This window comes from Rhipicephalus sanguineus, chromosome 1 (assembly GCF_013339695.2).
Source record: "Rhipicephalus sanguineus isolate Rsan-2018 chromosome 1, BIME_Rsan_1.4, whole genome shotgun sequence".
Lineage (NCBI taxonomy): Eukaryota > Metazoa > Arthropoda > Arachnida > Ixodida > Ixodidae > Rhipicephalus > Rhipicephalus sanguineus.
In genome coordinates, this window is record NC_051176.1 from 59,082,269 (window position 1) to 59,107,811 (window position 25,543).

Below are 25,543 nucleotides of genomic sequence, written 5' to 3' on the forward strand. Positions count from 1 at the left end.
CACAATGTGCACACACTGCATGCGTGCATGTACAGGCTGTTTCACACTTAGGGGAAAACTGAGCGCATTGCAAGGCGCTCCGAGTTTTCCCGTAAGTGTGAAACAGCCTGTACAGGGTCGTCCACTCTTAGGGTCAACACTGCTCAGCGTGGCTGCACTCCGCGGAGTGCCAGTACACTCACGCACAGGGATGCGCCGCTCTTTCTGTACTTCACAGCAAAACAAGAGTGGCGTGTTCCGGCACTGTAGCAGACGACGCGAAGCAACTACCATGGATCCCTGTGTGCCTGCGCTGCTTTACTTCAAAGCACGGCCACGCCGGATGCAGGGGCACTCCATGGAGCACAGCCACGCTGAGCCGTGTTCGCCCTAAGAGTGGACAACCCTGTACACGCACTTATCAGAAGTTTGACATTTCCAAACCTTGCAGAGTACTGCTGTCGCTAATGTTACAAGCATGCTGGCTAGTGCATTTAAGCATGGTGCCTCCCCCCCCCCTTTTTTTTCAGCGAAAACATAAGAATCAACTTCCATTATTTACCAGCAAACTTACCCTGATGATGGTTAGGATGATCTGCAGGGCTTCTTTCCTTGAATAAGTTTCTTGACTACTGAACTCTCGTTGAAGCAGCTTGAATAGCACATTCATAATTTTTTTCAACTGTAAAAAGCAATGCGAATTGGTCTCTATAATGCCAAATGGGCAAGAGTTCGTCGAATTCTACAAATTCAGAAGACAAAGGTGCACGATGTTAGTTTTATATTATTACTAGTATTTAAAAACTGTATTTCAGTTAATTCATGATTATAAGTTGATTATTAGAAGTGAAAAATGAAGGTCGTAGTCAATTTTCTTGAATTTCACACTAAAACCCCACTGCTTGTCGGTCACTATGATGTGACAGATCTTGATGCATTTTTCTGTACTTGAGGTGCGTTGTCTCAGCAAAGGGTCCCTAACCTCGGTATGTTCAGTATTTGACTTTCTTGGAAACCTATTCAGTCTATTTTTACAGACAAATAATTAACTATATATATACATATATATATATATATATGCCCTAGCAGACACCTTATTGCAGTGCATAGGTGCATAGGTGGAGTTTCGAAGTGGTGTCACTGCCTGTCTTACCTTGCTTTCCATCGTAAGAGTGGCAGTCTGGGTATTCTAAAAGGGTATGTACTATAACACATGTGAATAATTTTTGCCCTTGCCTGCTCTAGTACAGCACCCCAATAAAGCTAAACTGACCTATCACTTACACAAGGTTTATCCTACAAAAGTGAAAATGAAACAGCACACATATTAAGTGCGCCGGGATGACATTTGGGGCCTACCTCAAGCTGGCCACTGTACTTGCAGATGGCTCCAGTGCTCATTATTTACACAAGCTAGAGATCACTGTAGTAGCTCACAGCCATTTGTCAAGCACGGTAATCCATCACTCTACAGCAAATTTAAAAGATCCGCTCTAGCAATACTAGTTAACTCCAGTGAATCGCACACCTCTTCTACTTAGGATATGGAGAGAGGGTGCTGCCGGTTATTGCAGATGGCACTTGACGGGTACATATGAAACACAGCTAGCTATATGCAAGGCCCTCATTGTTCAGTTCTTTGGCAAAGCCACATGGCACCTGGCTATTATGTCAGAGAAGAAAAAATAAGTCGTTCGAATAGTTCAATGCTTATGCAATGGAGTCGAGTAGAAATATCTAGCCAGAAAAACTGATGTACTGTTGAGTCTTATGACTTACATGACATGTAACTATCATTAGAGTGCCTTAGTTCGTAAAACTCAAGACAGGATGTTGACTCTATGTGCTCCGTTAGCTTATAGTTCTCATGAAAATATTACTAGGGGTGAGCGAGTATTCGAATTTTCGAATATTTTTCTACTAGTGTTTTCTATTCGATTCAATTCGCACCGGAATTTGACTATTCGAAGTACAGTCGAACCCATGAATAACGAAATCGCCTGGGATGCGAGTTTTGTTCGCTATCGCGAAATTAGAAAAATACGCACACCAATTACTTCGCACAACCAAATTTGTTTAAGGAGGTCGCTTATTTTGCTCTGTTTCACGTTGCTTTGACGGCTCGGGCCTCACAGTTTAATAAGCTTTGCATAGCTTCGTCGTCGTGGTGGGCGAGGAGGAAAGTGCGAATGATGTCAAAAGCATCAAGAACTTCGCGTGCACCTACTTCCCTTTCTTGCATTTTGTTTCTCTGCTCACTCTTGTCATCATTCTCATATTCTTTGCGCACACTTACGACAATAGCGTCGTCGCTGAACTCTTCGTGCACGATCTAGTCGGCGTAAGCACACAAAAAGTCGTACAGCTCAACAGGGTCTTGTTGAACTTGTGGCTATCACCACTATCACAATCATCCTCATCAGTCTCATTGTTATCATCGTCATCCGACCGAATGTAAACAGCTGTGGTCACACCGGTTCTTGTTGGCGGAAACGTATGTGCCCAACTTGTAGAATGAGCGGTGCTGCAATTTTCGAACTTCTGGCTTCCGAAGCAGAAACCATGGGTTGAAAAAAATGTTGTGGATCACTTCCTGAAACTTTCGTTATTGCGCGAGTGCTTTTTGAAACCTCTTCGCTGTCGAGAGGGGGCAAATGCATTACTCAGCAAATACATCGCACCCGCTAGACCAACAACCACCCGAAATTACCATGAGTTAACATGTCTACTTTTATCCATCGTGCAATGGCGTTTAAATACAGTTTTTTTTTGTTCATTCTGTAGAATTGTGGAAGGTTCTGCCTGGTTATGTTCGATCTTTATCACTGGATGACTTATTGTATATAACTAATCATTGATGTTCAGCGCACTTTGTTATGCTCATTTATGTATTTTATTTGCCCACTCCTGCGATAGCCCTGTAGGGCTGCAGTATGTTGAAATAAATAAATAAATAAATAAAACTCTATGGACGTTCAACAGGGACGCCAGATTTCTTCGTTGCCGCGAGAATTTCGTTGTTGAGGGCCTTCGTTATTGAGGGGTTCGACTGTATTGGAACTTGCGAAATATAAGTACAGTCAACGTCCGATTTTTCGCACTCTCTAGGGACCGCGAAATCGTCCGAAAAAACGAATTAATGCTTTTTTTATTTCGCTCAAGCAGTCAAAGCGCCACAGCCACGTCCGAAATAGCTTTAATGCCTCCCAGTAAACTTATCAGGCATTTTGGTGCGCACCCAGGCTCTCATGAATACATTCGGCACCTGCTGCGAACCCTGCTTAACTAGGTGCCAACGACCAATTGCAAAGTTGCATCTTGCGATGAGCGCCGTTGATACCAGCAAAGCGGGGAATAGATTATGGCTCTCTCGCATGGAGCGTTTGGAAATGATGACACGGAACACAAAGACTGTGGCGGATGACTCGTCTGGCTTCCCCCGATGTGTGTGTACATGTAAACGACGCGCACACGCATCGCCGAATCTCTGCCGATATGCAACATTTGCTGCAGCGTGAAGCCGATGGTTCCTAGTCATCTGTAGCACTTCGCCAACTAAGCTGATGCAATCACTGCCGGGGCGCTTGCTGTACCGTACGCATTTGTCATGAAAGTGTTCGTGATGACCACTCCGTGCCTTACTAAAACGGCTGCTTGGGCGAGTTGGTTCATGATTAAGATAGATTTAGCAGCGCTATGTGTGTGTGTCCTTCCTAAGTTGTTCCGTCTTTTTTGCGCTGGTAAATCTATCTTAATCCGTGCCTTACCCCACACAGGCGCGGCGATGGCGAGCTGCTTTCCCTGCTTTCGTTCGTGAAGGCAATGCATCTGTGCGGCGCACTTAGCGGTCTTGCACAAATTGAGGCAGCATGAACGGTGGCGCGGGGCGTTCGGGTTATACGCGTATCACTGTGCTAGGCCACATGCACAACTTATCACAACTTATCAGATGCTTATCATAAGGATTGGGTGCATTTTCCGTCTGCCGCCATCACGCCTCCGTGCATTTCCAGCGCTTATCCGTAAAGACATCGCCGCACTGCGCCGTGACAGTGACCCCTTCAGATTTTCGATATGCTTCATTTCATCACACTCTGGCATTGCAGCAAAGCTGCCTTTTGGACTCTGCTACGGCCACAAACAGATTGACTCACGAAAGCGCTGGTTTGAACCCACGAGATGATAGACGCGGCAGAGGTGGGAGCTTCCAAAATTTCAGATGTTCTTATACATTGACGTTTATGGGGCAGATTAGGAACTTCGGACTCGAAGGGAGCGTGCCCTTGTCCGCCACAGAAGTTGGAGGAGGAGAAGTTGAGGAAATACCATCTTTTCCTTTCACATCTAAAGTGTTGTTGACACCACATCGGTTGCACCAAATCATGCAAATAAATACAATTCGGCCTCTGCATTTCCTCATTCTTGATAAGACAACTAGGGAACACCACCCCTCCAGCGCTTCCCCAACCAAGCCAAAAGAAACGCTTTCATGTTGCTATTTCATAAGAATATGCTTAGAGATCCCCTGAAGCTTTTTTTTTTGTAATTTCACTTTGGAGTATTAAAAACATATTCTACAAATATTTGATTCGATTCACACTCACATTTTAATATTCGAATTCGCTTCGCACTAAAAATTTTGCTATTTGCACAGCTCTAGATGTCACATTTCAAGGTCTGGGCAAGTCAAGCAATTATTCTCAGGGCATTATGTTCCAACATCCCCTTTGCCACTTTGCCTCCTCGAGGGTCAGCCCACTTCCTCTTGCTGCCTTTTCATTGGTGTTCAATGAAGTCTAGTACTGAGTATTCCTCCTCTAAACCTCATGCGCAAGTTTCTTCAACTCACTTCCTCACTTTTCTCACTGACTTATTCACATCTCATTCCCATGAGGTAGAGAAGGGAGCTCAAGACGGACCATGCTACTTCCCCACAAGGCTAGATGGTTAGAATTTTTTCACAATTTACCACTCAACAGGTGATCACCTAGTCAATGAAAATGCTACTGGAAATAGAGATGACTGCTTCATTCTTGTGTTTAGTTGCAGTAGTGGCAAGTCACAATGCCACTGTAGTGTCCCTCTTGCAAGCCACTAAAAAGAAAAAAATGGCTACTCACCTCAGCCTCAAAATCAAAGGCAGTGGCGGTGGAAGTGCTAGCAACACCCGAAGCTTGATTTTCTTGTTGCAGCTGCTTCAGCTTTTCTAACTCTTTGCTCTGAAAAAAAAAAAAAAAAAGACTGGCACACAATGCTTATTATAGCATACTCAGGTTGTCTTATGTAACTTGAGCCAAGATTAAGAATGAAAGGCCCATTGGAAGCTAACTGAACCAAACACATAATACTTACGCACTAGCCTAGTTACTTGGGCTATTTTTTATTTTCCCCTTAACTCATGTTTAATTACCCAACTTTTTACTTACTGGCTGAAAATCTAAAGTATGATTGCATAAATTTACCTAACTTTTTAATTATTGGCTGAAGACCTAAAGTATGATTGCAGTATGATTTGCTGAGCACCTTCAGAAACCATGAGTGAATTGTTTTCTGCACGACATGTCTCACGCAGTCCTTTTTTTCCATGCTGCAAAGAAAGCCCGTGAAGTATGACAAAAGCCACGTGACTGAGCTCTTGTGCACTGCTATCGTGCTGCTCTCAAGCATGCAATCAGTGAACAAGGTCACCTGCAGAGCGACTGTGGCCACAGGGAAGGGGCAGTGCGTTTTGATGGTGGCCGGCATCTGGGCCTCCGGCCTTTGTCGGATGACTGTGCAAGTGCATGCTGCCGGCCGAGTGCTGTCAAGGTGATAGAGCACCCATAAAATGCTCCAGGTGACCTGGTTCACCAATCGCAAGCTTGAGAGCAGCTACATCAGACACTTAACTGGGAAAAAACCTGTGTGAGTGCCAGGGAGAAAAATCATTCTGCTTGTCTTTATCTGAAGTCCATCTTCATACAAACCATACTGGACACTCTTAATCACAACAAAGGCAATCTTCCACCCATGTATTCCAGATGCCTTAGCCATTAGCCATGTCATGAACTGCATTTAAAAAGGTCAATAGCTGTGTCGCTTTTATTTATCGTGAAAAAGACTCCCACGGAGGAGCTGAAACTTCAATATATTTATTTTAAAACAATTTGGTCGGTGTATCAATCCCTTCTTTTAGTATGCTTAACCCCAACCATACTGGCTTCTGTCATGCTCTTGGCTTAAGGCCCAGATGTATTGAACACAGGCATATGGAACTATTGTCTATATAGAACAGCTGTAATGTCCATTAGAACTCCCATGTCCAGGCCGACCTCTCCTCCTCCTTGTCATTAAACATCTTCTTCCATGTAAAGTATAGCATTGTACTATGTGTGTATTGAAAAGGTTCATAGCCACTTTAGATAATAGACAGTTATAGTTTAGCGTTAGCGTGATAGCAGGGGTTAAGGGAATACCGTTACAGTGCCGCAAACGTTGGTTGTAGAAAGCGTGTTTTAGTTTAGCAGGATAGCGTTTACGTGCCCAAGCCGGGACGGTGGCGCCACCTAGCGAAAGGTGAGTGCGTTAAAAAAAAGTGAAAAGAACAAAACCGAGAATGCTCGCCTGTATCCCCGCACGCAGCAATATTACTCCTTTTTTTTAGTGAAAATAAAAGAAATAAATATGAGCTAGGCACCAAAAGCGAAAATTTTCATGTTGCAGACTTGTTTACACCGATCTTCTAGATAGGCCTAGGGACGTTTGAAATGGGAAGCGATCTCAAAAACTACGCTAAGTTATCCTTAATACCTTGTCATCGAAGCTACCTGAAGGCAAGCGAAGCCATTTCGCACAGTCGTTTGCTACGAAAGAAGTGGATCCGTCCACATCAACGCTAAATTCAGTTCGAAGCGGGCGTCGAAAACCGCCGCCATGTTTTACGTGCACTACGTTAACCACGCAAACACGCTAACGCTAAATCTGAAAAATAGCGTGCGTACGGTAAACGCTACGGGTCGTTTACGGTACTGCGCATGTACACTTCAATCCCTCTATTTCGGTAAGCCCGCTATTCCGTTAAACCCGCTAAACTATAACTGTCTATTAATTCTGTGCATGAAAGCTTCTTCAAAGAGTACTGCAGTTACTTCTCATGTCATTAGAAGCAGTCATGCAAACAAAACAGGACTATCTTTGTATATGCTGCCAGACAAGGCACTGAATCTGAGAGGAATTACAGGCTATGGAGGACAAATGAGAAAGGTGTGTGTACCAAAATATAAAGCTAGGGCCTTATTTGTACTCCATAATGACAAATTTGCTTTATCAGATGGCACTGCAGCACATGTTTGTAGTGCAGTGAAGCATAAAAATAGCAGTAAGAACAGTCATGCAGTGAAGCGTACTACTTACATTTATGATATTGAATTTCCATGCACCTTACATCTCCGATACTGACTTAGAACCATCACAAACTATTTTGCGATTCCAACCAGATGTCCTTAATCAGGGTTTGATCTTATAATTTTTTTTCCCCGATACTGGGCGTTTCTTGGTGCTCTCTAAAAAAACTTTTGACACCGGTCTCTGGCGGCCATGTGGCTAATCGTGCCAGATGGGAACAGTACAACAAGACGAGCTAGTTCCTATAGTCACCGAATACACAAAAACTTGCCAAATCTTTTGAAACACGAGAACAGAGGATTAAGAATACTTGCCTTTGATTCTCCTCCAGCAACAAGCTCAGAAATCTTTAATGCAAGTGAAGTGACTTCCTCCTGTACATATGCAGAAACAATGTGAGAAAGACCGAGGGGAAACACATGAAGAAAAACATAAGAAAGCTTGGCAATGAATCAGCAGATAAAGAGCAAGAAATTGAATAGGAACATGTAAAGGAGTTAAACAGCGATACCTTTAAGCAAAAACACAGATGACAGATGGAATATCTAATGCCCCTCCCACAAAAGGCACATACAAAATGATTTAACTGCGGTATACGCTCAAATGATTACCTGCTGTTATGCTGAAGGGAAACGTGGCAAAAAATGGCCAACACTGGAACACAGGCGGGAAGTATGGGTATGCATGCATTCCCTCACTCAGTGTTCCTGTTCTTAAAGCCTTGAGCTGCTTGTTCCCTTTCAACATGAACAACAGGCTCATAACAAGATTCTTCTAAGTAAGGTTAACGTGAACGCAGTTTTCTGTTGCTACACAAGTTAAAGAAACCACGGTGACCACATGACCATATTACAAATGAAATTTCTCATATAATTCTGGCAGCCTACAGAAAAAAAACCTAAGACATTATTGGCGTTTCACGTACTATGTGACCCAATAAAATATATATTCTTCAAAGAAGTAATCGTAGCGCAAAATTAGACACAATACGGGAGACAGTACTGGATACTAAGGGTGCTACACTGAACTGCTTTAGTAGGCCCACAGAAAACCAAGAGAAATATTCAATTACAAAAAACGCATGTGCTGAAATTCATCAGGGCAAGAAAAAAAAAAGATTGAAAAAAAAAAAAATTGTATGTCTCTTCCAAAAGACCGACAGATGTATTGCTAATGCACTCCATGCCCCTTTGCTTTATATGAAAGGCTCCCAAAAGTTCACATGCAGTAGTTACTTTGCTTCTGCCCAGAATCTTAAACTCGTGAAACTGAGGTTCACACTTGCAAGCCAAGCAACGCACGGGCAAATGAGCATTTCCTGTATCCTTAAATGAAAGCCCGTGCTATCGCGCTCTGTCATTAATGCATCGTTCTATAACATGCTTGTTGGCCCTACAACCCACAATTAGAGAAAGCCCTCACGCCATATAAATCAACACATTTAAAACTAGCAAAGAGAGGCATTGCTAACATATGCCTAGAATCTGCCTTCATGAAATTGTGTCCCCCATACAATGCAGGCCAGCTTTGACAAGTGATTGGCAAGGCTATTCACCAGGCTATCCCAGCTTGGTCTTAAAAGCTGTTGCAGATTCACTTCCAAAGAAGATGGTGGGTGCTTCACACAAAGGCTGTGAGTCCCATCAAAATAAGAGACCTGAAGTCATGCCCCACGTCCACAAAATGCTCCATAACGTGAAGAAGGTATCCGCACGTTATGGGGTGCCCATAGTGTTTGCTGCACTGTGTAAGCTTGCTGGCTTATGCCCACGCATTTTAAAACAGGGATGCGACAAAAAAGCGCACCAGGCCATGAGATGTGCTACTGGGGTGGTCTACCTCCTTCCCTTGTTGTGTGGGAAGGCCTCTACAGGCCAAACTGGAATATGCATTAAAGACCGAGCGCTGGAGCACAATCTTTCAATTACTCATGCATTAACCCAGGAACTAATGACTCAATGTAACAACCGTGGCTTCACTGCAGCAAAACTGTTTGAAACAGTCACCAATCATAGCAGACTACGATGTGTTATCCCTTATACTCAAGCATAAAAAAAGATTCAACAGTTGCAAATGCTGAATTCTAATAACTAAGATTAATATTAATTTTGTCTCAAACTGAAGAGTTTTGCACACTTTACATGGCCATGAAAATGACCAACGACAAGCCAATGCAGGAATAAAGAAAAACAATGAGGAACGCACCTTGTGTGTTTCTCTCAGCTGATTAATTTGTGACCGGAGGTCGTCACATTCGTTCTGACATATAGAAAGGGCCTGCCATGAAAAAGAAAAAGGCAATCATACATGTTAGAACAAATGGCAAAAATACTTTGAACATCATACAGCAAGTTCAGGTTCTGTATGAGTCAACCATTAGAAAAATATTTACATTCCAGTAAGACCTTTTTAAAACACACCTGACAAGGTGCTGAAACACTACACACTACAGAGTGGCAAGTATGAAGTTGGTCTCTTTATGTGCACTGCCATAAAAAAAAGAAATATGATGTCACAGTAAATGTCAAAATATGCACAAAGAAGTTTTTTTTTTTGTTCTGTGAAGTGGTGAAAAACAATTTTGGTTCTTTTGCAAATTGAGCAATAATAGCACAAGCCATATCAAGCAGCACTTTGAAACTTAGGAGTGCAGTAGAAGAGAGGCAATACACTCGCTTTCCAAGATTTCTGCAATCTGCACTTGTAGTAACTGGCGCTGTAGTACCATAACCAAGTGGCTCCAATCATACCATATCCTTAGCGTGCATCGCATGTTGTACTAAGACTACAAGCTGTCCTTGTATGTTTCGCGGGAGCAGTTTATGCAACTGAGCTTTTTTTATGCCCACACCCTTCCAGGCCATCCTGGCCATGCATGAGTGCGGCATGTAGCTTGTTGGGCCAAAGTCCTGACAGTGGGCCGCTTTTGTTGCTGCAAGTGATGGACACTTCAACCACTCCCGCTGAATGAGACAACAGAAAACAACGGTGAATTTCGGTTATTGTAAATTAATGCGCGCAGCAGGCTTCCAATGGCACCATGCTTACTATGCACTATGCCACACATATTACCAAGCTACAGTGAATGTAGTCGAGCAGATAGTTGAGGTGCTTAGCATGATAGGTTTGGTAGCGACATGTTGTAGCGGTGTCGTCGTTGATGGCTATATTCATTAGTGAAGTGTAAAAAACACTGTCAAGCAAACGCAATCGTGTGCGCCACAGTGCTATTGCTTTTCCTTTCTAAAAGAGTGTGCAGTAGGGGTGTGCGAATATTCGAAAATTTCGAATAACGAATCGGATAGCATACTATTCGATTCGGTACTCGAATCGAATAGTACATACTCGAAATACCGAATATTTTTCGAATAGTTTTCGAATAATTAGCGCCGACGGGAGCATCCCAAAACAAAGAAATTTTGGAACAGTTAAAGGCAATTTTCTTTTTTTAATCACTAAATTACGAGTATGCGTGTAGCCCAAGCTTTTACGAAACTACCGACGCTATATTGATTACCGGATGAAGGCGTTTTTTTTAATGAAAGCTCCACACTCACCCAGTTTTTACTATGCTGCAGCTGCATCGTATTAATCAGTTCCTGACTTCATCTTGTAATAACTGAAGGTGCACCTGCATTCAGCTTCATGAATAGCAATAGGTGCAAGGGTTGTGTTTGCGTAAATTGTTCTTGCAGATACAGCTTTCAACACCAATGTCTACATGCCTTCAGTGCCGAGGACCATGTTGCGATGACAGGTTTATGTTTCATTACCGCCTTAGCTGTATGCATGGTGTTCGGTTCAAAATTGTTTAGATATGATGTCTCAGTTTTATTTAAAAGCAGGCGACAAAGTATCTGTCGTCACTGCTATATTTCAACCTGCAGTTACAAAATATTTCGAAGGCTCGGGCCGCTGCTGCGTACGAGCTTACCTCAGTTATCATAACTGTGGTATTTTGAGTCTGTTAGAAGTAAGCGTAATGCTCTTTGGTGAAAGTTTGTGAATATTTCTTTAAAAAAAATGTTGTTTAGTTCTAGTACCGTTTTGAGAATAGTTGTCTTACTATTCCAAAACTATTCGATTAGTATTCGTATTAGATTCGGTGTCATCACTATTCGATTCGTATTCGATTCGGTTCCGAAATTCACTATTCGCACAGCATTAGTGTGCAGGACTGGTCAAGATGAGATGGGTGGAAGTTATGACAAGCGCTCATAACAAACAATACACATCAAGACATTGAACTTCTGGCACCTCTGCCCTCGAACTCACCAGCTCTATGAGTTAACAACAGAGCACGTTGGATCTTTTTTCATCTTCTAACTTTTGCACTTACCATCATGAAAACTTTGTGGTATCAATACTGCGTCACAAAACTACTTCAATAAATCAAGAGAAAATATACATGCAATTCAATGAAAGTAAAGAGCAGGAACGAGAAAAGTTTGTTACATTGCCAACTTCGTTGTATCGAGGTTCACTGTACCGAAGTTCAACTGTATAAGAATAAGTATTGGAAGTGAATGAAGATGTGATGGCAACCACCAACAAATGCATGAGTGCAACTAATTGTTAAGCCTCCTATTGCAATCGGCATTTAAGAACTACCTGCTCTGCAATGTGTGTAGTGTGGTGCCATTGTAATGCCTACTGCACAGTTTAATAGTTACAACCCAGAACATGCTGCACTGCCATTCACTGCCGCCTCATTATATGGGACTGCTTCAAGTGAACATTGCTTATAGAAACAAAAGCAGCACTGCTGCCACTATGTTGACCGTACAAACTGTGCACTGCACTCGTGCACGCTCAGGAGCAATGTGGACATGAGAAGACCTCACTGCACTTAAACTCCCACAGCTGGCAAGCATATATGTACGGTACAGCAAACATCCCAGCATGGTGTGAGCATAGTAGCGGGTGCACTGCACACAAACAGCTTGAGGCGATTGGTGCCACAAGGTGCATGTATCACGCTTCAATGAAGCAACACCGGCTTTTGCTGTACTAATGTGCTTTCAAGCATCGGGAAAGGCAAGACAATTCGTCTGCTTCGTTGCCATGTTCCCTGTCATGGTTTCAACATGCTCCTTGGTATGCCGTCACAGTCTTGTGAAAGCTGGAATTTTTTCTGCGCTTTGAGCTTAGTCTTGGCTCTCATGACAAGCAGTCACTCTACTCTGCCCTCTTCTGTTGATGTGCTTTGGTACGCTTACTATGAGATGCAGAAATAATGTAAAAACAGTGAAGTTACTTTTACTGCTCAGAGAAACCTTAACTTAAAGCAATTTTGTGATATAATGTTTTCTGCCGCTTTTTCACACAATTTTATGAGTGTACCGCATTAGGCCAATTGGTAAGGCATAGCAGGGAAAACTCAAGTGTGAAAGATGGGACCAGAGACAAGCAAACGCAGGATGAGCATTCTTACTAACAACTCAGAAAGTTTACTAGAAAGAAATTTCCTCCCGGCAGTGAAGTGATATGCGCATGCCTGTTGATCAACAGCCACATTCCAACCGAGGGTCTGGTGTGCACAGGGAACAAACCAACAATCAGTTTGCAAGTGCAACCCTTTTGAACTAACATAGGACTTAGACACATGGTGCAAAATGGCTCCCTAGCATGAGAGCCTAAATATACAGAAGTGAAAATGGGTTAAAAGCACCCTAGTTGTGCTTAAAAAAACTGGTGAATAAACAGTCTCCTCATCCACATTTATTAATATAGCACACTTCGTTCTCTAGAAGTGCTACTGGCACCCCAATGATCCACATATAGGGCCCACTGCCCTCGAAGAGCACTGTTTCCAGCATCTCGTGCTCTTTGCTCTTTCGTGCCCAACAACCTGTGCATTTTTCATCATGTGCATGACATCCACAACATTTGCAATGCAATGCAAGGTTGGATCTGCCTTCATGCCCCTAAAATGCTGACACATCTTATTGTTGAAGCACTGGCCCATCTCGTCTTCATCCTGTGTTTGCTGGTCTGGGATCCAGTCTTTCAAGCTCGCGTTTTCCCTACAATATCCCGCAAACTAGTCGTGCACATTCAGCTGACTTACGTTAGAGGACAAAAGAAGCGCCGGTACTGTCAGAAGCACGTTAGTGGCATGTTAAGCCACCGAATGGCAAAACCAAAAAGTTTACTATTCCATTCATCCACAAATTTTGAGGGCCGGTAGGCTCTGGTTGGCAGACTGCATTTCATCTTAAGAAATCTCATGAGTAACAGTGTGCAGACTGTAGTGACTGTACCCCGAGTGCCAGAAAGAACAGCTGACTAAAAAAATTCTGGTCTCCACCTTGAATGAATCCCATGGCACGCTGGCAAACTATGGTTAATTGAAGCTAAAGTGCAACGCTGTAGAAATGAATTATTCAGGTGTTTTCACATCACATATTGTATTTTGTTCGCGCACTTCAAACCTGCAAGGTGGTTCTTGACCGAAAAGTAGGCAATATCGCCTGCCTACAAAGGGTTCTACAAGGTTGTACATCTGCTTGCGCCTCTGTCAAACGAACCTGTTTGATAAAACTCAAGCTCATGACACTTCGAGACATACTTCGTTCGCCGCTGCCACTTTCTTCTCGTAAATATATGTTGCATTGCGCAGTTCTTTTTCTTGTCGCTGTGTTTCCTCCAGATGTTTCCTCAGTTCTTCCTTTTCCTTCAGGCTGTCCTCCAATGACTTCAATGTGTCTGCTTTACCTGCAGTTGGAAAACAACCTTATTTTGGTGCAGTGAAAAATAACATACACAGAATGCTTAAGTCCTCTCTAAGTGACTGTGTGCAAGCTGCCAATTATTTGTAGCTTACAAGTCAAACGTGTGTTTAGTAACTTTCAAGATGCAGGGGCACATTACAATTTCATTTTCATTCCATTTCAGTTTATTCAGACAAAAATTGTTTGGGTTGAAAGGTCTAAAAGCCAGATTAGCTCTGCCTGGCTAAGGCCCCTCCATCCACACATTTGCTCAAAAATTGTTGGGGTTTAACGTACCAAAACCATGATATGATTATGAGAGATGCTGCAGAGGAGGGCTCCGGAAATTTCGACCACCTGTGGTTCTTTAACGTGCACTTAAATCTAAGTACACGGGACACATCTGCTCAGGAACAGTGACAAAAACAATGATTATAAAAACTGCGCTACAGTTACTGCGAAATACGAAGTTAGGGGGGAGACACGAAACGAAGTGGACACTACAAGCGCAAACTATCAACTGAGTTTTATTGAACAAAACTTGAAGGTAAGAAGACATCCAGGAAAGGGAAAGAACAGTTGTTTACGGAGAGGAGGGGGGGGGGGCGGCAATCTTGCTGAACTGTCTTCATGTGCTCCACGTGGGGTGATTGCGATGAGGTGATGGGGTGAATACGATTGCGAGAAGAGTCGAAGGCTCAAAGTTCTTTTCCGAGTGCGCTGATTCAGTTGCTATCTCTGGCTTCTGATGAATTCGATTTCAGAGGCGGTTAGTAGAATGGAGCTTGTACTGACGCATGCGCTTTCCTGGTCCGAAATGTGGAAGGCTTCCCAAATCGAATTCATCAGAAGCCAGAGATAGCAACTGAATCAGCGCACTCGGAAAAGAACTTTGAGCCTTCGACACTTCTCGCAATCGTATTCACCCCATCACCTAATCGCAATCACCCCAAGTGGAGCACATGAAGACAGTTCCGCAAGATTGCCGCCCCCCCCCCCCCCTCTCCCTAAACCGTTCTTTCTCTTTCCTGGATGTCTTCTTACCTTCAAGTTTTGTTCAATAAAATTCAGTTGATAGTTTGCGCTTGTAGTGTCCACTTCGTTTCGTGTCTCCCACATAACTTCGTATTTCGTAGTAACTGTAGCGCAGTTTTTATAATCATGAAAAACCAACTAGCCCAATACCTCACTTAGCACGACAAAAACAATGTTTTTTTTTCACTTTTTTTTTTAAAAGAGAAAATGACAAAAAGTAACTCTAAAGCAGAAATAACATCATGAACAGGCAACAGCAATAACCCATAACAAAAACAAAAAGATGAAAAAAAAGGAAGAAAAATAAATAGTTATAAAAGAAATCACTGGCCACATATTTGAAAGTAAAAGATGATGCAAGCACTATACAAAATGTAACACAACTATGTGAAACAATGCATAACTTCTAGATACATTGTTACAAATGATATATTATATCAAGTCTCCGCTAACTTAGGTTGGCTGGTAGATATCAAGTACAAAATAAACTGAACCAATAAAATACCCTGAGTTGTACCATGTCCATGTTACCTTTGAGTTGTGACAAAGGCTATAGTGGAGCTTTTAAAATTAATTTTACCACCTGAGTTTCCATAAATTAAAAATACACTGAACAGAAAAAAGTAGTCCAGCGGTATTTGTAAATTAGGCTTCTACAATAACAAAAGGTGTCTTAACAAAAGAAGAGGTCCAATGAAGCAGAAGAGATGCAAAAATGCTACCGTATATTACCGATTATAAGTCGACGTTTTTTTTCATAAAATGACCTTCCAAAGTTCGGGGGTCGACCTATAATCGGAGTCGACCTATACGCGGAATCGTAAAGTCGACTTATCTGTAGGGTCCGACGAAAGGTCGTCATCCTCGGATTCCCTGCTATTCGACGCATCGATAACGTCAGCCGCAGAGGCAGTGGAGTGGCGGCAACTGCTATCTCCCAATGCGCGCGCGCCGCTTCCGGAGCCGGACATTTTTGCGATCTACCACGACGACCACGAAACTATAGCGAAACCAGGAGAGGCGAAAGTGGCGAAACTACGGAGTGCATTTAAAAATCACCGCACGGCAGTAATGCGAACTGCTTCGGAAACACGGTCTCGAAAGCAGCATTTCAAACCTTTGATAGAGGGCGAACGATTCTCTATGAAAAAAAGAGGAATTTATCTTGCGATGCGCCCTGCAGTTTTGTTTTCATACAATAGAAACGATTCGTTGAAAAACCATCGGCGTTCCTAAGAAAAGCTGGCAGCGCCGTGTGGGCTGGCAACAACACTTCGCGGGGAACTAAACCACATGACCAGTCACATGCGCCCACAAGCGTCTTCGTGTCTATTTGCACTCACGCCTGTTCGCAATTTCTGCATTTCGCTTCGCTTGCGAGCAGTGGTGTGCGCGATTTGTGACGCTGCCAAACGGACGCCAAGATGCCACCGCTACGCCGGCAACAGTACAGCGCTGCTTTCAAGTGGCAAGCGATCCTCTACGCAGAGCCGGAAAACAATGTTGAAGCAGGGCGCAAGTTTGATGTGTCAGAAAAGTGCGTGAGGGAATGGAGAAAACAAAGGACCAAGATCGTCGCATGCGCTGCTACACGCCGTTCCTTTCGCGGACCGAAGTCTGGACGATACCCTGCCATTGAGGAGGCGGTTCGAGATTCGGTTCGAGATTCTCCAGCCACTCGACGTGGCGCTCAATAAGCCATTCAAAGACAGCATGTGTGCGTTCTACAATGAATGGCTCCAGCAAGAAAACCCGAAGACACTGACAGGGAAGCTGAAGCGCGCTTCTTTGAGTGAAGTGGCGCAATGGGTCAACGAGGCCTGGTATGGACTGCCAACCAACATGGTCCGCGTGGCGTTTTCCACGTGCGGCATCTCAGTACCACCGGCACCCCTTCCGACGGCGAGCAGCAGCAGTGGCTCACACGATGGCAGTGACCGTGACTGCGTCCTTCTCTCAAGTGACGACGAGTGGTAAGCAATGTTTCACGGGCAAATAAATGTTTCTTTGCATCACTCCCTCTTCTGAAAAACCTATTGGCGGGCTATGGCCACAGCATGAGGCTGTGTTCGGAGTCAAACTTTTTTTTTTCCCTAGAAGGGGTTGCAAGTTGGGGGGTCGACTTATAATCGGCAATACAGTCAACTGCAGATTTTTCGGATGGCCGATTTTCCGGGCATGCTCGAAAATTCGGACGCTTTCACAGCACCGTCACCAGCCCCATAGACTTCAATGTATTAGAACATCCAAAATTTTGGACGCTGAAGCTATTCCGCGTCTGATTTTTTGGACTTTCTGCCCAAATTGCAGGTCCGAAAGACATTACTTGAAGCCCCCACCTCTGCCGCGTCTACCATCTCGTAGGTTCGAACCAGAGCTTTCGCGAGTCGATCTGTTTAAGACAGTAGCAGAGTCCGAAAGTCAGCTTTGCCGCAACGCCGAAGCGTTATGGGGTGAAGCAGACCAGAAATTTAAAGGGGCCGCTATCGCGGCGCCGTGCGGCGATGTTACGGATAAGCAGCGGAAATGCACGGAGGCGTAATGGTGGCAGCTGGCAAACGCGCCAGTACGACTTAATCGCTGCAACCCTTACGATAAGCATCTTCAGTTAACTGCTCGGTAGTGCACGTGGCCTAGCGCAGTTGCATGCGTACTGCACGCATTTAATAGGCGAGAACCCAAATGCGCCGTGCCGCCATTCCTGCTGCCTCTTTGTGCGAGACCGCTAAGTGCGCCGCATAGACGCGTTGCCTTCGCGGACGAAACCAGCTCGCCATTGCCGCGCCCGTGTGCGGTCAATAACTAAGTGCGCATCACGAACCCTTTCATGATAAATGCGTGTGTACGATACAGCAACAGTAAAGCGACGGCGTCAGCTTAGTTGGCGATGTACTGCACACAACTAGAAACGATCGGCTTGACACGGCAGCAAATGCTGTGTATCGGCGGCGATTCGGCGATGCATGTGTGCATATGCGCACACGCATCTGGGAAAGCCCAACGAGTCGTCTGCTCTTCCGCCACAGTCTTTGTGTTCTGCGTCATCGTTTACAAATGCTTCATGCGAGATAGCCATAATCTATTGCGCGTTTTGCTGTTATCAGCGGCGCTCATCATGAGATAAAAAGTGGCAGTTGGCACGTACGTAGTTAAGTGGGGTTCGCGGCAGGTACCGAATGTATTTGCGAGAGCCTGGGCGCGCACCAAAATGCCTGATAATTGTACTGGGAGGCATTAAAGCTATTTCGGACGTGGCTGTGGCGATTTGACCACTTGAGCAGAATAAAAAAGCATGAATTTGCTTTTTCGGACTGCCCGATTTTTCGGACGATTTCGCGGTCCCTAGGGAGTCCGAAAAATCGGCAGTTGACTGTATACGGTAAGCGGGCAGATGATGCTGTGAACTCAAATATTTCAACAATGCCTATTTTGCCCTAATTAATTTTTGACCAGTAAAAATGAACTACAAAGTAGTTCAAAGAAGCCGAATACTGATCAATGTTTCAAGAGCCTTTATAAAGCCATAGTGGCCCAGATATGATATGATGATGGTGACGAATGGTGCTTCATGACGCACCACCATTGCGGCCAAGGAGTGCCAAGACATGGTATATATTGTATATATATATATGGTATATATGGTGTGATACATGACAATAAGCAAGTGTAGGGCAGACATACAGGGTCCTAAAATCCTCTGCAATAAGAGTGTGTAAAATAGATATAATTATTAAAATCACGACAAAGATGTGAAAGATGCACAATGAATATAAAAAAATGTACCACAGAAGAAACACTCAAAGCTGTAAGCAATGCTAGGCACTACTGCCTCACAAATACCCTTGAGAGCAAGGACTTGGAGGTGAGTGCATTGAAGTTAAGATGTCTTTCAACGTTCTAATGTCTTCTAAAAACGTTAAGACTGATTTGTGCTCAAATAATGGGTAACTGCCTGAAAACATCGCCAGATTAGGGAATAGTGTGTTCTTGGTAAGCTTTGAAGAAGTGTTTTCTTTTTTTTCCGGCTCTACCTCTCGACCCAGCAGTATGTTGCAGTCCCACATCTACCATAGGTCAGAGGTTAACACCCAGTCAGCCGATAATTCCACGTGCCATGAGTGTGTACTATTTTGTCCTATTCTGAGTCTACAGAATAGGACATCACTTTGTCCTGATCTGCTAGTCCATGACCAGCTCACTATGTGTTTCTTGACCCTTTGACATGTTATGTACACAATTGTGTATGCCACTTGTTTTTGCATGGGGGCTAAGAAAGAGCGAGATATATCTAGCTTTGGATGAATCGAACATCCTGCATAATAAATTTGTCTTCATTTAACTTCATTTTGCAGTGTACTGTTGCATATGATCACTTTGCTGAAGGCACGACCACGTTCTACGAGTCATTCGACGTGCCGCTTCCTGTGAGCCATGTGAAAAGTATAATTTTTCTTCGCTCAAAATGGACATAACCAAAAATGAACTTGCAGTATATTTGTAACCTGAGATTCCATTCTATTTATGCCAAAACAGAGCATCGATGACTTAAGGATAAATAGATATTTAATTACAACTTAATTAGGATTAGTTACTACAATAATATCCGGGGTAAATTTAACGTCCCAAAACCACGATATGATTATGAAAGACACCGTAGTGGAGGGCTCCGGAAATTTCGACCGCCTGGGGTTCTTTAGTGTTCACCTAAATCTAAGTACACGGGCCTCAAACATTTTCGCCTCTATCGAAAATGCAGCCGCCACGGCCAGGATTCAATCCCATGACCTTCGGGCCAGCAGCCGAGCGCCATAACCACTAGACCACCGTGGGGGGGCAGGATTAGTTACTATAACACACATAAATTAACATATGACATTATTTTTGTTGCAATTAGACTATTGAGTGCCTTGGAATAACATTGTATCAATTTGACACATTTACAGACAGTTCTTCATAGGTGGTGTCTGAAAGGGTTAAAGGGACTGACGACCAATTTTCATGGTGCCCCTTTTCTTTAGCGCAATGGATAGCTTAACAGTCAGAGTGTCTAATGACGGAATGGCAAAACGCCGTGAAACATTTATAACTAGAATTTTTCTATCTGCGCCGACTATGAAGTTGTATACACATGCTGTAAACAGTGTGGGGTGAGTGGGAGAGCAGTTCCCATTTGTGCATGGCAGTTTGCTGCGCATGCATGCACTCAACGCGCGTGCGCTGCAGCTCGTTATGTTCCACTAGTTGCCGCAAAGGCAGCGCCACTTCTCAGTGTGCAACTCCTTTTACCTCGTAAGCAGCACAGAATAGAGCGGGGATAGATAATAATATACATATTATAATTCTGAGCATTAATTATGGTGCGCACGAAAGCATCAGACTATGCACAGCAAAGTGAACGACTCCATAATCCAGCTTCAAGGCTCTTCCATTAGGCTGTCAGACATAATGGTTTTTTGTGACTTTTAAATGCGATTTAAAATATAAATCCTTACTCAGACCGCAAAAAAAAATTCTTTAGTCTGTCACTATAATATCCAGTTCTTTCATCACCACCAGGATCTAATCACACGTTTTGGCCAGTTGTCGGTCCTTTTCATTACATGCAGCGTATTACGTCTGAATATCCCACGAGTGCTGCCAGTAGATTCAGAACCTCCCGTGTGTATAAGTTTTCATATACTGCAAAGAGACAGTCATGCTGTCCCTGCATTAATAGATTTTGTGCCAACAGATGTGGCAAGCTGGTCTGCCAGTGCATTATACTTTCGATACGCGTCTTGCCAGGCCTATCATGACAGACACAAGATACCCAAAGAGTGCGTAAGATAGCATCTAAGATACATGTGTCTTCAATACTGCCCCGCACTGGTTGTGATGAGCTAAAACTATAAATACTCAAGAACGAGGATGTGGGTACACATGCACAGCTTGGACATTATGGGCATGGCTTCTACTGGCACCCCGTTATTTATCGACTACATTTCCTTCACTTTACCATAACATTTCTACATCCCAGTTGAAATGACAATTCATTCATTTCTCCACGATATTCTTCACTTCATATTAGACACCAGAGAATTTTTATGTCCAAGCTCAAGTTCCAAGTGCCAAAGTTTCAGGGTTTAGTCTGTATGTGTTCAACCAACTAGGTACCATATATTGCCGATTATAAATTGACATTTTTTTCATAAAATGACCTTCCAAAGTTCGGGGGTCGACCTATAATCGGAGTCGACCTATACGCGGAATCGTAAAGTAAACTTATCTGTGCGGTCCGACGAAAAGTCGTCGTCCTCGGATTTCCTGCTATTCGACGCATCGATAACGTCAGCCGCAGAGGCAGCGGAGTCGCGGCAACAGCTATCTCCCAACGCACACGCGCCACTTCCGGAGCCGGGCATTTTTGCGATCTGCCACGACGATTGCGAAACTATAGCGAAACCACGCGAGGTTAAACTACGGAGCGTGTTTAAAAATCACCGCCGCGGGGCATTAATGTGAACTGCTTGGGAAACACGGTCTCGAAAGCAGCATTTCAAACTTTTGATAGAGGGCGAACGATGCTCTATGAATAAAGAGGAATTTACCTTGCGATGCGCCCTGCTGTTTTGTTTTCATACAATAGAAATGATTTGTTGACAAACCATCTGCGTCTGTGTGGGCTGGCAACACTTCGCGGGGAACTAAACCACATGACCAGTCACATGCGCACACAAGCGTCTTCGCGTTTTTTTGCACTTACGCCTGTTCGCCATTTCCGCATTTCGCTTCGCTTGCGAGCAGTGGTGTGCACGATTTTCGACGCTGCCAAACGGACGCCAAGATACCATGTCGGCAACAGTACAGCGCTGCTTTCAAGAGGCAAGTGATCCTCTTCGCAGAGTCGGAAAGCAACGCTGATGCAGGGCGCAAGTTTGATATGTCGGAAAGGTGCGTGAGGGAATGGAGAAAACAAAGGACCAAGATCTTCGCGTGCGCTGCTACATGCCGTTCCTTTCGCGGACCGAAGTCTGGACGATACCCTGCCGTTGAGGAGGCGATTCGAGATTGGGTTCACGACCACTGGCACCCGTTTCGACAGCGAGCAGCAGCAGTGGCTCACACAATGGCAATGAAAGTGACTGCGTCCTTCTCTCAAGCGACGATGAGCCGTAAGCAATGTTTCACGGGCAAATAAATGTTTCTTTGCATCACTCTCTCTTCTGAAAAGCTTATTGGTGAGGTATGGCCGCAGCATGAAGCTGTGTTCGGAGTCAACTTTTTTCCCCCTAGAAGGGGTTGCAAGTTGGGGGGTCGACTTATAATCGGCAATATACGGTAAGTCCAAGCCTGTATACTGCTCAACTTCTGAGGGTATAGTACTTGCGTATGAATATGACACCTAGCTCTGTATTGTTGGCCAGAATGCCTCACGTATTTGGAAGCAGAAATGAAACATTAGCTCCCAGTTTTAGAATCCCTAGATCATTGGACAACATAACTAAGTCACCTTCAGATGTACTTCGTAGCTCCTCAAGCTCTTTTTGAGCCTGGCACTCTTTTTGCTGTCTTTCGCTCAGCTCAGCCCTTAGTGAAGCCAACGCAGAGAGGGCCTGGGCAAGGCGCTCGGTAGCCTCCATCTGCACAAAATGGGGTCAAGACAATGTGAACTGTCGCTACACAGTTGAAACCTTCCAATTTTTTCTGCTCAAGTGTAATTAGAAAGCAGATAGATCAAATCTCGCAAGACAGCCTCAATGTAGATAGCAAAAATCACAAAGGTACTCTGGTTGCCAAGCTGTGATCTTAACACTTTCGCGACAGCAGAAAAATCGGCTGTTCTTGGGTAGTCCAAGAAATATTTTTTTCCTGCCACAAAAATTGATTGATGCTAAAGTGTAGGGTATCAAATGATAGAGGAAGAATTGGTCTTTCCAACAGTACTAATTTCAAACAACAGATTTATTTAGAATATTATTAAAAAATATCAAAACAAAGAAAAAATGTAACAAAAAGAAAAAAATTCATAGAAACATCAATGCTACTCTGCACAAGGTAAACATAAAAAAAAACGAAATATATGTTTCGGACACAAGGCCCTTATAGAATAATACTGCAAATATAAGCTCTGCAAGTACAAAAGTTATTTACACACATACATAAATATAAGCACTATTGCCTATCATGCCCCCGCGCAAAGCAGTTTCTCAACGGGGTGAAACAAAGGATGGTTGCACATTTCACAGCAAACAATTTTTTTCCTGCTCAAAGTTCCTTTCTTCGTAGCACAGTTTTCAGTTCTCGTATTTTTCAATTTTTTGTGGTTGATGCTGGGGACCCTGAGGCGCCTTCCCGTGTATACCTTGAAATGAACAGTGTACCCCGTTTCCGAATCTGCCAAAACCCATAATTTGTGTCGCCATTTGACCACTTCGTCCCTCATGTACTGCCGAAGACTGACCTATAGATTTCGCCATTTTCTCATCCATGGAAAGGTTCCAACGTGGTTGAAAAAATAGCGCCGATGAATTGTTCATGTGTTGCAGTAGAGAAGACACGCGGTGAAACTTCCCGTGGGATGCGACTGTCGTCTTCTCCGGATAAGAGACACTCAAGAAAGCAAGCAATGCCATGAACCTTTTCTGTGGCATCACTGACGGTGGAAGAAGGCCTGGAAATGTGTGTCGTTGACTCCAATAGCAATGAAACCGCGGGACTTGGATGATTCCCGTGTACACCAGAAGTCCGACGAACACGCACATCTATTGCTCAGTGAACTCCCTCCAGGATCCGTCCCTCTCACTGTGCATTGGCTATTCAAAAGTATGAATCCATGCATACTTATTTGTTTGGTTGCATATCTCTCTGATTTCTGCAGTGAAAAACAAAACGAATAAGCCGCCGCGCAGCACTCTGGAGCGCTAGGTCAAGGTCCACTCCGCGCAGTCTTCGTGGAGAGAACTCTGCTCTTTCAGCAGCCGGCGCCAAATGCTACCGCCAGAAGCAGCCGGCACCAAATGCTACCGCCAGACTGAAGTTGACAACTTGCAGGTAAGAGCTGGGACCTTTAGTACGCACCGGATATGAAGTGAATGCGCGGCAGCGATAAAACGGCCTGAGGAGAGAGTGAAACTTCCTGGCGGATACCTGCTGATGTTCTGGGTCGGTTTGATGCACTATCGCAGTCCATACTGAAGTCTGACGAATTGAAGTCGTGTTCCCCGTCTGGGCTGCACCATCATCCAGAGAGTAATGCTTAGATTCATCGGAATCCATCGAAATTCGCCGCTTTCGTGGAGCACTCGCGAGCGATGTCTACGGCATAACCGAAACCACGAGCGCTCACCTCGCCGACTGCGAAGGAGCTTTAGAAATCCACTTGCGGCGGAAAAATGAAACTCAAAAGCGAAACTGATAAAATACTGCCTCTTTTACTCTTTAAATGGCATTAGCTGCCCAGAAGCGCTCAAAGGGCGTCAGTATTTGAACTTGAAGTCACCGATAAGATACTATCGATGGGAATAGGTGCGGTCACAAAAGTGTTAAGCAACATTTAAGATTAGAATGGTATGTCCCAGTTCCATATCGTACATCAGTATGTGTCTCAGACATTAGAAATGTTCTGTACAAAGGACAAGGCTGTGGCTGCTGATATCTGCGATGACATTTTCTCATAAACAAAGATGTCACTACACCGCTGAATTTTAAGTGTACACTTTAACATTTGAAATCTGTGCAGTGAGTTATAAAGGACACCGCAGTAAAGCACTCCAGATAAATTTTGGCCACCTGGGGTTTAACCCTTTCCCTACAGAGTTTTTTTTGGCGAAAAACGATACGAAAATACCAATTATTAAAATTTGCCTGTTTGATTCTACGTGCCTTGAAGCAACTCAAAAAACTATTTCAAGGTGCTTTATTTGTAACATATGTGCAAGATAACTTTTTTGAAAATATGCAAAGGATTGGCTTCATTGCAATGCACCATGGAAGTGTCTTAAGCTTTCCGATGTTTGGTGCAGAAAACACCTCTTTGAAATTAAAAAAAATAAAGCGCAGGGACAAGCAAACCCGTGAAAAGAAAGAGAGAAAAAAACTTTTTTTTTTTGAACCGGTGAGAGCTTGTTTACATTATCGTGTCAACTGCCGATACACTGACATGCGGTCATCGTCCGAATCCAATGATTTAAGAGAAAATATGCTACTCTGTGTCGTTGCTTCCACACTCGCAGGAGAACTGAAATTCTTCTGCATTCCACAAAACTTTGGCAAACAAGTGTTTTTTCTTCTTTTCTGAGCAGAGCTGTTGGCGGCACATGCACGCCACTCACACACGAAGGGGGACACCATTTTCTAATTACGGTTACCAGAATCAAGTCTTTTATCGAACAAAATGCATATTTTGAGTGGGTTTTTAAATATTTCGCTGCACCATCTGTTCAAGCCAAAGAGAA

The 25,543-nt window shown here is 43.8% G+C and overlaps 1 protein-coding gene across 6 annotated transcripts in view; it reads right to left on the minus strand.

Annotated features, from left to right (window-relative positions):
- Nucleotides 1-25,543, minus strand: part of LOC119391834 (FK506-binding protein 15) — a 108,787-nt gene that overhangs the window by 22,473 nt on the left and 60,771 nt on the right. For all 6 annotated transcript variants that reach the window (XM_037659486.2, XM_037659506.2, XM_037659492.2 and 3 more), the window contains exons 18-23: nucleotides 22,600-22,729; nucleotides 13,934-14,079; nucleotides 9,568-9,639; nucleotides 7,677-7,736; nucleotides 5,100-5,198; nucleotides 554-661 (exon numbers count right to left, since the gene is read on the minus strand). In XM_037659486.2, coding sequence (XP_037515414.1) covers nucleotides 554-661; nucleotides 5,100-5,198; nucleotides 7,677-7,736; nucleotides 9,568-9,639; nucleotides 13,934-14,079; nucleotides 22,600-22,729 — 615 coding nt within the window. The remainder of the gene's footprint in view (nucleotides 1-553; nucleotides 662-5,099; nucleotides 5,199-7,676; nucleotides 7,737-9,567; nucleotides 9,640-13,933; nucleotides 14,080-22,599; nucleotides 22,730-25,543) is intronic.